The 14,797-nt window shown below is 39.3% G+C and overlaps 2 protein-coding genes across 2 annotated transcripts in view; both read right to left on the bottom strand.

Annotated features, from left to right (window-relative positions):
• Positions 1–5,229: 5,229 nt before the first annotated feature.
• On the bottom strand, positions 5,230–7,645 carry LOC133984005 (uncharacterized). The gene is made up of 6 exons (XM_062423220.1): positions 7,529–7,645; positions 6,942–7,313; positions 6,753–6,790; positions 5,798–6,020; positions 5,560–5,662; positions 5,230–5,266 (listed from the first exon to the last, which is right to left on the bottom strand). Exons 1-6 carry the CDS (start codon positions 7,578–7,580, stop codon positions 5,230–5,232), a joined length of 825 nt encoding a protein of 274 aa, XP_062279204.1. The 5' UTR covers positions 7,581–7,645.
• Positions 7,646–10,736: 3,091 nt separating this feature from the next.
• cmtm6 (CKLF-like MARVEL transmembrane domain containing 6) overlaps positions 10,737–14,797 on the bottom strand; it is a 37,866-nt gene continuing 33,805 nt past the window's right edge. The window contains 1 exon segment of the mRNA XM_062422102.1: positions 10,737–14,535. Coding sequence (XP_062278086.1) covers positions 14,362–14,535 — 174 coding nt within the window. The 3' untranslated portion in view covers positions 10,737–14,361.

The following is a 14,797-nucleotide window of genomic DNA, read 5'->3' as shown; positions in this document are numbered from 1 at the left end:
GGAGTGTGAAGGCATTGTATCCAAACGTAATGATCTGAGGCTCCTGCTGAACTTATCGCACTCGCCATTGTCAATGTCTGATACTGAAGATGCGCGCTTCACACACGGCGCATGCGCGTGGCATGACGTTGGTGTTTACATCTAGCTCAGAGCCAGAGATCATACAAAAAGATGAATGACAGATAGATAATGAGAATAATAATAATAACATGAAATAAAGGTTGTTCGCGAGTCTCGAGCCTCGAGTCGAAGTCAAGTCTGAAGTCTTTTGAGGTCGAGTGCAAGTCGAGTCTGAAGTCACAGTTTAGTGAGACTTAAGTGCAACTCGAGTCCGAGTCGCGAGTCCGAGTCCCCAGCTCTGGCCAATACTGACGCCATCTACAAGAAAGGACAGAGCCGGCTGTAGTTCCTGAGGAGGCTGCGGTCTTTCAACGTATGCAGCAAACTCCTCGGGATGTTTTACCATTCTGTGGTCGCCAGTGTCCTCTTCTATGCGGTGGTGTGCTGGGGAGGAAGCACTAAGAAGAGGGATGCCGGGCGACTGGATAGACTGGTAAAGAAAGCTGGCTCTGTTGTGGGAGCTGAACCGGAGAGCTTCACTTCAGTAGCAGACAAAATAATTACGTATTTAGCCCATATTTAATGACTCATACTCTCACTGTCTTGCCTTATCTTTTGCACTCTTGTGTATTAAGCTGCTTGGACCATACATTTTCCCTAGGGGATCAATAAAGTTTCTATCTATCTATCTCAAATCTGTGTCTCCCCTATATTTACACTGAAATCTGTATGCTTTATATTGTTTTATGTGCTGACATTTTTTAACAAACACATGGTAGGTTTTCTCAGCTTGACTCTAATGATTCCCCTCCTGAATCCTCATTTAAATAAATCCACAGAACCACATGATGAACAGTTTACTGTGAAATGGAACATGAGAGAAATCGTCCTTTTCCGAAGTTTTTAAAGACACAAACAGTAAGAATCGTTATTTAAAAGGAGAGAAAACAAAACTCTGTGGCACCCTGTGGCAGTTTCCCCTGACACTGGTAATACACCACACCATCATTCATTACACAGACCACATGTTAGCCAGGTAGCATGCTATTGTTAGTTTGGTGGGTGCACACACTAAACTACATTTAACATCCAAGTAAGTTTCCTGTGCTATTTATTGCCATAAAGTTTCCTAGAATCACACAAACACATTTATTATTTGGGTATCTCTTTATTATTTGAGGTTTGGAAATCATGAGTTTCTTTCTAATTATGTTGTTTTTTTCTTACCAAAGTATTTCCTGGTGCTGGGCAGTGACAAAGGACCCGAGCCTTGTTTCAGGCTGTCTTTAATAGTGCCTGAGTAACCTGTAGGGAGCATGCTCAGTCCATCTTACTGGACCGTACCAACGCCTGAGTAACCTGTAGGGAGCATGCTCAGTCCATCTTACTGGACCGTACCAACGCCTGAGTAACCTGTAGGGAGCATGCTCAGTCCATCTTACTGAACCATACCAACGCCTGAGTAACCTGTCAGGAGCATGCTCAGTCCATCTTACTGGACCATACCAACGCCTGAGTAACCTGTAGGGAGCATGCTCAGTCCATCTTACTGGACCGTACCAACGCCTGAGTAACCTGTAGGGAGGATGCTCAGTCCATCTCACTGGACCATACCAACGCCTGAGTAACCTGTAGGGAGCATGCTCAGTCCATCTCACTGGACCATACCAACTGTGGGGTTGAAATCGGTTTGTAAATTCATTTCTGGATTGAGGCCTTGTGTGAATGCTTTGATGACGGCCTTTATGTGGTAAATAAGTGTAAATAGATTTGGTAATGATGTCCGATATGGAAATTGACCTGTGGAGTTAAGTGATTATTTGATTGATTCCAATTATAGGTGGTATGGTCCAGTGGGAGGGGCTAAGTCTTTAAATGGAGTCTAGGCCTAGGCAGTCAGAGAAGGGCTGTAGTGCCTTGTAGACCCAATGGTGTTTGCTCACATTTCCATGGACTGTATTTAAAGGGCAATAAATAACTTCATGTTTTGCATCAAATGGACTTGATGTCTTGCAACCTTTTTTCGACATTTTAAGGTTAAACTACACCTTTTTTCGGTCAGCCTTCTGGCACATTACCCTCACTCTAGGTCGGAGTGTGACACACCCCTAATCCACCATAAAGATGCTCAGTTACTAGAAAGCAACAATAATAATCATCTGAACAATCTTAACAAATGTTACAAATATAATATAAATGACATTTTCTGCATTTTAAGCACAAAGAATCAAACAGTTAACCTTTTATATTACTACAAACATGAACTGTAAACACATCAACATGTAAATACTCCTTTCAATTGCTTTTAAATCTGCTGTTTTACATGTGAACTTTCATCATTGCATTCTAATAAATCAAACAATAAATTACATTTTATTGTTGGCTGGCTGCAGGCTTTTACACACATAAAATGATTCAATATGTGACTCCACAAACTTTGTTAACCACACAAATCCAACTGCAGCTGCTAAATAAATAAACATCAAATATGAAATAAATCGAGTGAAACAGACTCTGTATTTTTAATGGTGGCGCTAATACAAATATTCTGAATATCTTAATAAACCAAAAACTGAAGACAACAGAGAGTCTGCTGGACAGTAAACACAAATATTCAGACACCATTACATACAGAATAAACAGAATCACATTACAGCAGATATGTTATATATTCAAATGTTAGTCAGACAGTCACAGCTGAAGTCTGCCGACTAAAACAGGAAGCAGAGCGCAAAGTGCACGGATTAAATGAACGAGAGAAAAAGGAAAAACAGCCTGCAGCAGATTGATGATGATGATGAAGACCAGCAGTGAGGGTGTAGAAAGCTCACAGATCAGTGAAGAAGAAGAAACACTGTGGAGGAGAAAAAAAGTGACATTTTCATTACAAACACAATCTGAAAAAGCACCCTGGTGATTTCTCTCTTCTAACAGTCGTACCAGCAGAAGATCTGAAAATGTAGTTTGTCCTGACGGTGGCGCTGGAAGAAAGATCTTTACTCTTTGTTAAATATATTACTTAACAACCCAGAGGATGCCTTCACTCACCTGACCATCCCACAGAGTCCTGGCAGACTCAAGTGTGAAACTAAGAGATAATAACATCTAGTACACAATAGATCTGATCACCTGGTGAACCAGTGACTGCTGAGAAAGTGCAGCTGGCAGAAGGGAACAGGTTAGCTACCTGTGGCAGCGGGATCCAGCATGGAAGATGTATGGGTCCCACTTAAACATGGCAACGGAAACCTCAAAGAAGAAAATAACCCCAGACGACTCATCAGCAGACAACCTAGCAAAGGACACAGCAACAGAACAGACTATGAATTGGATGATCAGCAAACCTGAGGCTGCAGCAGCTGCAGCAGAGTGCAGGCTCCGCATCCGCATATGTGGCTGGGCAAAAGTTACATCCACCAAAGGCCTGAAAATACATCAGGGTAAAAAAGGGTGCCTGAAGAAGGGGCAACAGGAATATGGGATCAACAGCTACTTTCTGAGAAACATGTTGAGTCAGTCGTCGGAAGTTCAGCAGCAGGACAAAAACCACAGTCTGCAGGACATCAACAATGTTGCACGCAGAGATCCAGGGTAGGCTTGCGATACTAAGGAGAGCTGAAAATACAGAGAGAGCAAGTACAGTAGCATCTCCATCATCAAGGGCAAGCTGTCAGACCAACATTTTCACATTGGCTATAAGCAATTCCAACTGTCTCTGAAAAGCCTGTGAAGAGCGTCGCTCGGTGGTACAATGCGTCCCTCAAAGATGCAGAGCAAGTAGATCAGCTGAGGAAGGATGTAGTCAGTGGCCTGGAGGCCATCGATATAACTGCATTCCCGGGCAAGTTGAAGCTCTGGTGTATGCAATTTGGGCTCCTTCGACATCTCGTGCAGCCACTAACCCTTTATGAAATTCCAGTCTCTAAAGTGGAAAAACTGGAGAGGTTGGTCATATGTAAGGAACTGGTCTTCCCGATGCCTCAGCAGTGTAGAGCTTTATGGAAAAGGAGTCCTAGAGCATTTCCAGTCTTTCAGAGGAGTACAAGTGGGCCAAGGTAAGACTGGAGATAATGCTAATGGGTTCCAGTGATCCATTGGTAGCCCAAGCTGCTGTGGGCCGAGTGCAGCAAAGGAGTCGCACTCCAGCAACACTAAAACACATCCTGGTGGGCTGCAAGACCAGCCTCACCAAGGCCAGTACTACTAGTAGCACAACCAGGTGCTACGATGTCTGGCAGCATTGCTGGGAAGGCAGCAGACGAATGTCAACACCCTTCCTCCTCCACGTCCCCCAAAGATTTATTTTGCTGCATACAAATAAGGACTCTAGCTAAGAGGATGATGGAACAGCATTTAATTGAGATAATGCAAAACTAGGGGAAACCATTATCAAAACAAAACATTTTAATAATAAATTTCGCTCTACTGGTTTCACGGGTGAGTGATTATGTTGTTTGCAGATATGTTGCCGTAGCAGACAAAAAATCAGTTTAACTTAAGTTTGACCTAAAAATGACAAATAAAATCTGAATTATACAAAAATAAACAAAAAGAGGAATGACGTATTTGTTTTCAGTCATAGGATCTAAAGGGTTCATCTTCCAGGGAGCAGGTATGGAAATCTGTCCTACACATGAAATGATGCAGTTTACTTTTGTTTTGTTGAACATAAACCGCAGCTAAACATTCAGACCAGAGCTGCAACTAATCATCTATCTTTTAATCAGTGAAATGTTAAAAAATTGTAGAACAGAACCCAGGATGATGTTTTCAAGTTGCCTGTTTTTTTTTTCTATCAGTCTGAAACATTAAGATATGCAATTTAGTGTCATATGAAAAATAAAAACTGTAAATCATCACATTTGAGAAGCTGGAACTAAAAAATGTTTATTTAGACTCCTGCTGGTGTCGAAACAACTGATGTGACGTTTTTACTTTTGACAGATGTTACAAGGAAAATCGTAATAGATGTTATGACATGAAGCAGGTTACCAATGTTACTTCCTCATTTCAATGCAGCTGTAGTTGTTCTTACATAAAGAGGTGAGATTGTCAGAAACAATTTGTTCTGCAGTTTTAACATGAAGTTAAACGTTAATCTAATGTTTAATGTTATGTGACGTGTTAGAAGTTTATCTGATCAGTGACTCACCTCCACTGTCACGTCTCTCAGTTCTCTGCTGTGGCTTTCTTGCAAACACATGTTCTGAAAAGAAGGATGAAAAAACATTGAGAAGTAAAAAAAATAAAAAATAAATCTAAGATACTAATTTAATCAAAAAATGTAGGTTTGAGCGAAAGATGGTCTATAGAAAGGCAAGAGTTAAGGAAGAACTGATCCCTGAGGTACTCAATCAGTGAAATGTTAGGTGGAGGATTTGAAGTCACACAAAAGATTCATTTATGTAAAGTTATCTAAAGGTTTGTCCACTGATTGAGTAACCATGGAAACGTTCTCATACTGAGTAATGATTACAGATACAGGAAGGTGTCAGTTACCTTTTGATGATGACAGCTGTCACTATGACGATGAGCAAAGTGTGCAGCGTGAACAGAACCACACGAACTATCAGCAGTTTGTCCCATGTGTCATGATTCAGGCCTGTAAAACAGACAGGACAGACATCTTGGTCAAACAACGATCACATGATATCTCGGTACCTTTTGGTTCCTGTCTGTTTAAAGTGTCTACAGACGCAGTTTGATGCAGTTTCAAGATAAAACTAAACCAACAAACCTTCATCTTCCTTCTCCACACGCACAGTGAACGGCAGGGAGGTTGTTCTCTGATCGGTTGTCAGAGCACAGGTGTAGTTCCCAGAATCCTTTGCAGTCAGCGGGCCGAGCTGGAGGGCGGGGCCAGACTGTGGGAGGGCGTTTCCATCTTTAAACCAGCTGACCTCCAGCTGGTGGAAGCTGCAGACTGATGTACAGCTCAGCTCTCCGGCATCTCTGGAGCTCTGAATTATCATTCCAGGCACTTCTAAAGTAAAAAAGTATTTTAGTTTGTCTCTGTGACTTCATGATGTTATTATCAGTACATGCAGCAGGCAGGTGTGAAGGTTAAAGAATCAAACTACACACATCTGCTTCATCATTCAGGAACACTGAACTTCATGTAAGAACATTTTCTTCTCCTGAAGCTCTCTGTACGTCTCTGCTTCAGCCTGACAGACGTCACCCGTTCATCACACTGAAGCCCTGAGCTTTGACTTGCAGGCAGCATTTCTACAAATGTTCATCTCCAGTTTCTGAACTTTGATAATGTTTAACATCCAACATCAGAACAGGATATAAATAACAGGAAACCACCAAACGCTGAATTTGAACACTTTGATAACTAATGTGTATACGAATGATTCTTGCCTGAGGTTCACTGTCAAACGTTTTACTTTCTCCTTTCATGTTGGAAATTATGTAGAGCTGCAATTATTAGTTGATTAATCAGCAGCTATTTTGATAAACGATTAATCATCATTAATCATTTAAATCTTCTTTGGTTTTTAGATGTGATGATTTGCTGTTTTTCTTCGACATGTAGAAAAAGGTTCTGGACATTATCAATGACAATTTTCACAAGTTTGTAACATTTCATTAGTCAATTAATTAATTAAGAAAATAACTAACTTCAACTAATTTTAAAGCTAAGTTGTAAAAAAATTTTTAAGCCCATTAGAATTGCTTTTATTTACCAGAACAAGAGAAATCAACACAAACATCCTCTGCACCACTGCACAAGCAGAAACAGGAACAAACAGAGAAACGTTAACTATTAAACAACCAACAACAGGACACTGTCATCATGTTAGGACTATAACCTCTAAAGATGATTAATGTTAATAAGTAATATCTGTGTTAGCATTAGCATGTGAAGCTCTTACCAGTGACAGTGACATTCACTCCTGACTGCCCAGTGTAATGTCCTGCTCTGTCGTCAGCTTCCATCCTGAAGCGGAAGGTTTTGCTGTCAATCTTCTGAATATTACTGATCTGTAAAGTGCAGTTTCCAGTCATGTCTCCCAGGTATTTGTAACGAGGGTTGGCTGTTGGTGATGAGCTGTCATACACAGATGGGGTGGTGTCATGACAAATAAGATGATTCACACACCAGCGGACTCTGATGATCTTCAGTGGAACTTCTCTACCATTCTGAGTGAAAGACCTCCGTGGTGTGAAGGTGCAGGGCAGGATGACAGTCGATCCTCTTACAGCACAAACAGAACCTGGATAGTTTACAGCTGCACCAGCAGCACCTGGAAATAACAGAGTGATGACAGATGAGTTCAGGAAAAGGACCTGAGAATGTAAACTGAACATTTACTTTCAATTGAAAACAGTTATGGAAAACAAAGTTGTGGATTTGATGGTTTTGATGTTAAAACAGAAACTGTGGCAGCAGTTTGACAGAAATATAAATGTGTTTTATAAAATGCCAACAACAGTAACATATATACAGGTCATTACTTACCAGCCAGAAGCATCATAAAGATCCAGGGAATCTGTTTGTCCCAAACTGCCATCCTTACTTCTTTACCTTCTTTATGTCACTTTAACTTTTGAACCTTGTTATGTTTCAAACAGCAGCAGTGAGAACAGCACTGACTGACCGTCAGAAATTGCACTTCCTCCTTTATTCTGTTTGAAAGTTTCTCAACATTTCCTGTCATGTTGACGCCTAACTTGGTGAAACGTGTCTGTGATGTCACACAGAGTGCTGTAATGAAGAGCACCACAAACAGGTCGTCCTGATCACTACAGTGATATTAAATTAGACATTTTGCATCAGTTTTTTTTTTTTTTTTCATTTTTGAGGTTCAGAGAATAAATGTCTCCCTGAACTGTGACTGTCCAATCATAGCTCAGCAAACGGACCTAAGCATGGCAGGTTGGGTGACAGACTAGTTTTAAGTGTGTAAATGATTGCCAATTTACTAATAAACATAAATGTTGGGGAACCCTAAAATCTAGGAGTGGAAGGGAGTTTGATTATTAATAATTAATAATTCATAGGACATTTCGATGCGGTCCTCAAGTGAGCGCTGTCCTGATCCTCGGCTGAAGCTCCTGCTAATCAGCCACACCCACCTCATTAGTTAACCCTGTTAACTCCAGTTGTCCACTCACTCTTTGCCAGATCGTCATTTGCTTTTGCTTCATGCCAGACCTTCCAGCATTGATTCACGGACTGATTCCCTGGTTTCAACCCTGCTTGCTTTTGACCTCCTCTCCTTTCACGTTTCACTGTCACAAACTGAAACTGAGCAGAAATGTTTTGCTTTCTCCTTTCATGTTGTAAATCATGTAGAGCTGCAACGATTAGTCGATTAATCGACTGGTAGAAAATTAATCAGCAGCTATTTTAATAATTTCTGTCATTTTTAAATCTTGTGACAATTTGCTGTTTTTCTTCAACATGTAGAAAAAGGTTCTGGACATTAAAAGCAAGTTTAATGCTCTCTTCTTTCTTGCTGCTAGCAAAACCGGTTCAGACTGGCTTTGTTGCCAGGCAGAACAGCGACATTTATACATATTATTTTTCATTTCAAAGTAAACTATTAAAATTCATCATGTGGTCCTGTGGATTTATTTTAATGTGGATTCAGGAGGGGAATCATAATAATAATAATAATAATAACTATTTTGTATAGCGCCTTTCACGAAACCCAAGGTCGCTTCACAAGATCAAGAAACACAGACGACAACAGTACAGTACAGACAAAAGCCTGCAGGAACAAAGTGTCTTTTCAGCTCAGATTTAAAAGAGTCCAGAGTTGGTGCTTGGCGAATGTCCTGAGGGAGCGAGTTCCAACCAAACACTAAAGGCCTTGCTTGGTTCGCCTTCTGGTGCGGGGAATGGACAGGAGGCCCAACTCGGCAGAGCGCAGGTCCTTTAAGTACTGGGGTGCAAGGGTATGAAGAGATTTGTAGTTGAGGAGGAGAAGTTTAAAAGTAATGCAGAACTTAACAGGAAGCCAGTGTTTGAGTGTGGGGGTGATGTGCTGCCAGGGTTTGGTTCAAGTGCCAGTGGTTTGGCAGCTGAATTTTGGACATGTTGGAGCCTGTCCAGCATTTGATTGGGGACCACATACAAGACGGCATTACAATAGTCCAGACATGAGGTGATGAATGCATGTATGTATGAGAGTCTAAGCAACTGGGTCAGAGGCTATGTTTACACGGAAACGATCTGAACAGAAAACGCCAAAGTGGCGTGGCGTTCTCACTTTTTATTCCGCGTTTAGACGAGCTGCCAGGCGGCCACAACACCACAAAGTCCGCCCGCCTGTATAGAACCTTCCCTCTACTTCTCTCTCTAGTAGTGTGAAATGGAAAACCAAAACCAAAACATGGCTAAGAAGCGAACAAAAACTGACCATGTTGTCTGGACAGAGGAGGAGGTGGAGTTATTGCTCGTTGAGAGCAGCTTAGCTTCGTTTTTGGGTTGCAGAGTCGAAGCATCGGAACGGGTAATTGTTCTCTGCGGACTTGATTAGAAACAGATATGGCCATAGTGATTCACGAGATGAACTAGGACTCCACTTCTCTCCTCCCTCCTCTGTCGGCCCCGCTGCAGCAGACAGGTATCAGCAGAAGGATCGGTACGTGACGTCACATGGAAGAGCGTTTGTCACCTAGGTTACAGCTTCAAACCGCAGCAAAAACTCTGCTGCGTTTAAGGCAGACTTTTGTGTTTTTACCCTTTAGACAGGAACGTTTTTAAGATTTCCACTCTGGAGGGTGGTTTCACTTTTTTTGCGTTTTTAAGCCTCCAAAACGCAGACACCGTCTAAATGAAAGGCACATCCGATAAAATATTTTGTCGTTTTCACCAGACGGGGAGTTCTGGTCCTCTGAAATGAGGCCAACGTGGAAGTAACTTAAAACTGCATTCTATCAAAAGGCCACCAGGGGGCGACCGTTTTGGTGTCAAAAGGACTTCCGTCTCTATACAAGTCAATGGAGAATTCACCAACTTCTCACTTGATTTCTAACCTCAGTAAACATTTTCAAAATGTGTTTATGGTCTCAATCGCTAGTTTAAAGCCTTCTTCAATGCAGTATGATGTTCATTTGGGACATTTTGGCCTCCCTGATTTTATATGTGACGATAAAGCAGGGTATGCATTAGGGCGTGGCTGCATCGTGATTGACAGGTTGATTGGTTCACAGGTTCAGGAGGGCGCCTCATGCTCCTCCTGATGCCCATATAAGTAGAATCCCTGTTTTTATTTTTCCCAGCATGCACCTGAAATTTTCAAGATGGTGCTGCTCAGATCCGATACTATTGGCCTCCGAGCAGCAGTCCACAAACCAATGGGTGACGTCACGGATGTTACGTCCATTTTATATACAGTCTATGGTTTTCACCCGCGAGCGTTGTCATGTAAACAGGGCCAGAGAGTGAAGGACGGAGTCTGGAAATGTTCCTTAGGTGGAAGATTTAATGTGTGTGTCATATGAGAGTGTGGAGTCCAAAATAACACCCAGATTGCGAATAGCTTTGATCATAAATCCAAATGAGTCAAATCACGAAGACATCTTACCATGTTACAGTCTTTTAGTGTCAAAGTCTTTCCACTTCAGCTTTTAATGTGACTAAAAACTACATTTTAATTTATTCACTGGTAATAAAAGATAAAGTTATGTGTGGTTAAATGAAGAAGAAGAACAGCAGCTTTCTTGGAAATCTTTTTATTACATGGCAGAATAATAAAATGATCATAGATATGAAACTGAAACACTCATTAAAGGCAAAGTGAGATTTTTTATGTATCTGCATACAGTATTGTCAAATATGGATGGAAACTTATTACATTTAACAAACACAGAAGAAGAAGAAGAAGAATATATATTTTACAAAAACATTACTCAGAAATAACCGAGTGTTGGTCCTGAACAAGTTAATCATATAAAAACTTCTGGATTGTCATAATTCATATAAGAAAATATTTCTTATTTTTTTTAAAAAGATCTGCACTTATAGTTCTCCAGTGTGTTCAGCGATTGATTACTAAAAAATGTTATTGTATGATTGTCAAAAAGTCACTGTTATAAATGTAAAATGTAAATGCACGAAACTTCATATGGAAGATTTAAATGAACACCTAAATTAAAACACATGACTATTAATTTAACACATTTTTATAAAAGGAAAGTTTTTTTTATTCTTGAGTAACTGAATTAATAGTTTTCCCAATACAATTCCTAATGTTGTGTTATTGATTTTAATGTGACAACAAGTCATGATACAATTGTAATAATAATTCAGTTATTAAAGATAAAAAAACAAATATCAGTAAATGTCCTTTAAACTGACTTTTACATCTTATTTCTTTGTTTTAATTCAGGCGTTTTAAATCTTCCGTACTTCCCGAACAGCAGCAGACACGAAAAGAAAATTAATTAAAAACCTCGTTCGTCTTCTTTTTTTTTTAAATTTAATTTTTTTTAAATCATAACAACCCTCAGAGATAAAGGTATAGAAGTCCTTCACTGCCAAAAAAAAACACATCATAAACTTACATTTATATTTTATATTTTACATTTCATGATTTTTACTTGACTTTTGCTTTTAGTTTATTTTTGATTTAATTGTTTTTGCAGCTAAAAAATTTTAATATAGAAATATGCGACCACTGAGGGAGGGAATGTAGAGAATAAAACAATACTTTAAATATTTGGAACGATTAAACTCGTAGTTGTAGTTATGTTTGTTTTTAACTTTTTCAACGTTTTCTGGGCATAAAAAGTTTTATTAAAATGTTTTATTTTGTGTTGAAGCTGACGGGACTTTTTAAAATTAATTTTTTTTGTCTCTACATCTCAATTATTAAAGTAATATTTCACCTGTTAATGAAACCGTGAAAAAACTCGATCATGAAATCTTTAATTTGACACAAAATAAAATGTAGAATGATATCAAAAAACATCCAAAAACCACAGAAAACCTGATTAGACTGACGAGTCAAAGCTGTTTTCCTCATTAAAATCATTTAAATGTGATTCAGAGATAATTCATTATTGGTCCAAACACACATCATTACAACAAAGTGATTAAAACGAGAGTTAGAATCAAAGAAAGTGAAGTTTGGTGCGAAGACAAAACAAAAAAACCCACAAAACAAAAAAATCTTTCTCTTCATTTTCAACAAAATCACAAAAGTTTCAGAATATAAAACAATATAAAAAAATACAGATTTCAGCGTAAATATACGAATGAAACAGGCGCGTCTCTCTCTTCAGATTATTATTTAAGGGCTCAGAGAGAAGATTGAGAAATATAATGAAATATTTTTGGAGTTCAGGTCGGACACGTCGTCATGGTGACGAGGATCATGAGAAAGTTTGGGCAGCAGAGACTCAACAAAGAAAACTCATTAATCTGATTCACACATGAAGAGATTTTAATCTAATTCTTTATGTTCTTTAATCAATCAAACTGCTTTTAAAACTAAATATAAGAGAAATATATGAAGTTGAGTTGAACAGAAGCAGATGATGAGTCAACAGCTCCACCTGCTGGTCACTTTACATCATTACACCGTTTGTTAAAGAGGGGCAGCGATCAATAACCTGAAATAAAAACTGATTATTTTAACCTTCCTCATCAACAAACTCTTCCTCATCATCATCACATCTGCTCAGATATGACCTGTTGCAGCTGTTTGGTGCTCAGTATGAAGAGTTTATGTATTTAAAATGACTTTTAACCCTTTACATACTGTTCATATACTGACTCACGTTCATAAATTCCCCATCAGTCATTAATGAAGAGTGTATTCTATTTATTTATGTGGAAAAGAGACATTTAAAATCATTATTTTATGCTCCAGGAGAACATTTTATAGAATATAAAGAATACAGCAACATGTTTGAATGCTGATTTTTGAATTTTATATTAAAAACAAGTCAAATTTGGACATTTTAAGACATGAAAATGTGAATCAGCTGCACAAAAGTTTAAAAAATGATGCGTTTTATCTCCATTTTTGTATATTCAGGGTCACATTAGGAAAAGTCCACCTAGAGGAAATGAGTAGTGGGTTCAAAACTTCATAAATCAAATTAAAGTCATTTTCTTTGTTGAGTTTCTTCGTCTTTGCAAAACCTTAAAAAAATCTGCTGGTTTTGAATCGGAGCGTAAATGTTCATTACTATCAGCTCTGTTCTGTTTTTATTTTATTATAGATGTTCTTTATCTTTTGACATATTTATAAAGATGTGTTTTTAATACAGACAGCGGGAACTGAGTACAATAATTCATTGACAATAAAAATCCTTCAATCCATAAATTTAATGTAAAAAGAATCAATGTAATAAAAAGAAATGTCAAAATACAAACGGGTCATCAGGATTTACTTAATCTAGATGTTTCATTAGTTGGATTTTAACCTGCAGCGTGAATAAGTCGTGATTCATTACGACTGGATCGTTTTTTTATGACTGTATTTGATTTTAAGACAAAATTAGTTCATTAATTTTTTCGTCTAACTTCATTAACCTCCTGCGTCCTCATACGGGAACATTACATTTTGGCTTTGTTGGACCTTGTACGTCATTCTACTGAACTTTGACCTGTTGTCCTCGTTCGTACACAATATTTTGTGCCACCTAGTGGTAATAAAAGCACATTACAGCATAAAAATCAGATTGCAGCTTCTTGGAGTCAATCAACAGCTGATCCACAGACAAAAGTGGAGCAGCTACAAAACCTTCTAATGTTATTGTTGAAACTTGTTTATTTATGTTTAAAAACATTTGTAGCTTGATTATCATCAGGACGTTGTTATCGTTGTGCAAAGGGAAAGTGGAAATGTAAGGAAAGAAACCGTTTTATACACTTTTTGTACTTATCAGGTCCGACTAAACCCAAATATCTAGAAGCAATTAAAAATGCATCCCAAACAAAGCAAAGCTCGGGTCTCAGGAGGTTAAAACTGGATCAGACAATAAAAGGTTTTAATTAATTTCATGATATTAAAAAAATGAAAAAAAAGTCTAAAAGCTAAACTGTCCGTCTCTGATTCGCTGTTAAAAATAAACTTTAAAGCAGAACATTTAGTGGTTGGATGGTTTGTTTTGTTTTTTAGTGTCTCTGATCTACATCTGGAGAAACATCTGGACACACCTGCTGGTTTCTGCTGACGGACGCTCTGCGCTGCGATTGGCTGATTGAATATCGCGGCGCAGAGCGTCGTCAGCGGCGGGAAACTACGAGTACAAAAAAAACAGGATCGTGATGAGACGAGGCGTCGGGTCGTAATAGTGCCTAAAATAACGTGACCTCTGACCTCTGCTCATTTAAACGGACTCGGCTCCGTTTGGCGTGTTGAGTTTCTCCGTCTCTGGAGCCGCCGTCGGCGGAGCGCCGTTACTGGGCTCCGACTTCCCGCCTCTCTTGAAGGGAAGGCCGTTCTTCTTCACCATTAAGCCGAAGTCCACGAAGAACGCAACCGTCGCCATGAAGCCGAACGCCTGAAGGAGAGAAAAAAGGAAAAGAAACAATGATGAAGACACAAAGAAAAGAGCTCATAGCAGAGTCTGAAGACAGAGGAGGGAAAGAAGGAAAGGAGAGAAGGAGAGAAGGAGGTAGAGAAGGAGAGGAGGAGGTAGAAAAGGAAAGAAGGAGGTAAAGAAGGAAAGGAGGAGGTAGAGAAGGAGGTAGAGAAGGAGGTGGAGAAGGAAAGGAGGAGGTAGAGAAGGAGAGAAGGAGGTAGAGAAGGAGAGGAGGAGGTAG

Source organism: Scomber scombrus, chromosome 7 (assembly GCF_963691925.1).
Source record: "Scomber scombrus chromosome 7, fScoSco1.1, whole genome shotgun sequence".
Classification (NCBI taxonomy): domain Eukaryota; kingdom Metazoa; phylum Chordata; class Actinopteri; order Scombriformes; family Scombridae; genus Scomber; species Scomber scombrus.
This window is presented reverse-complemented; position numbering and strand designations above follow the sequence as displayed.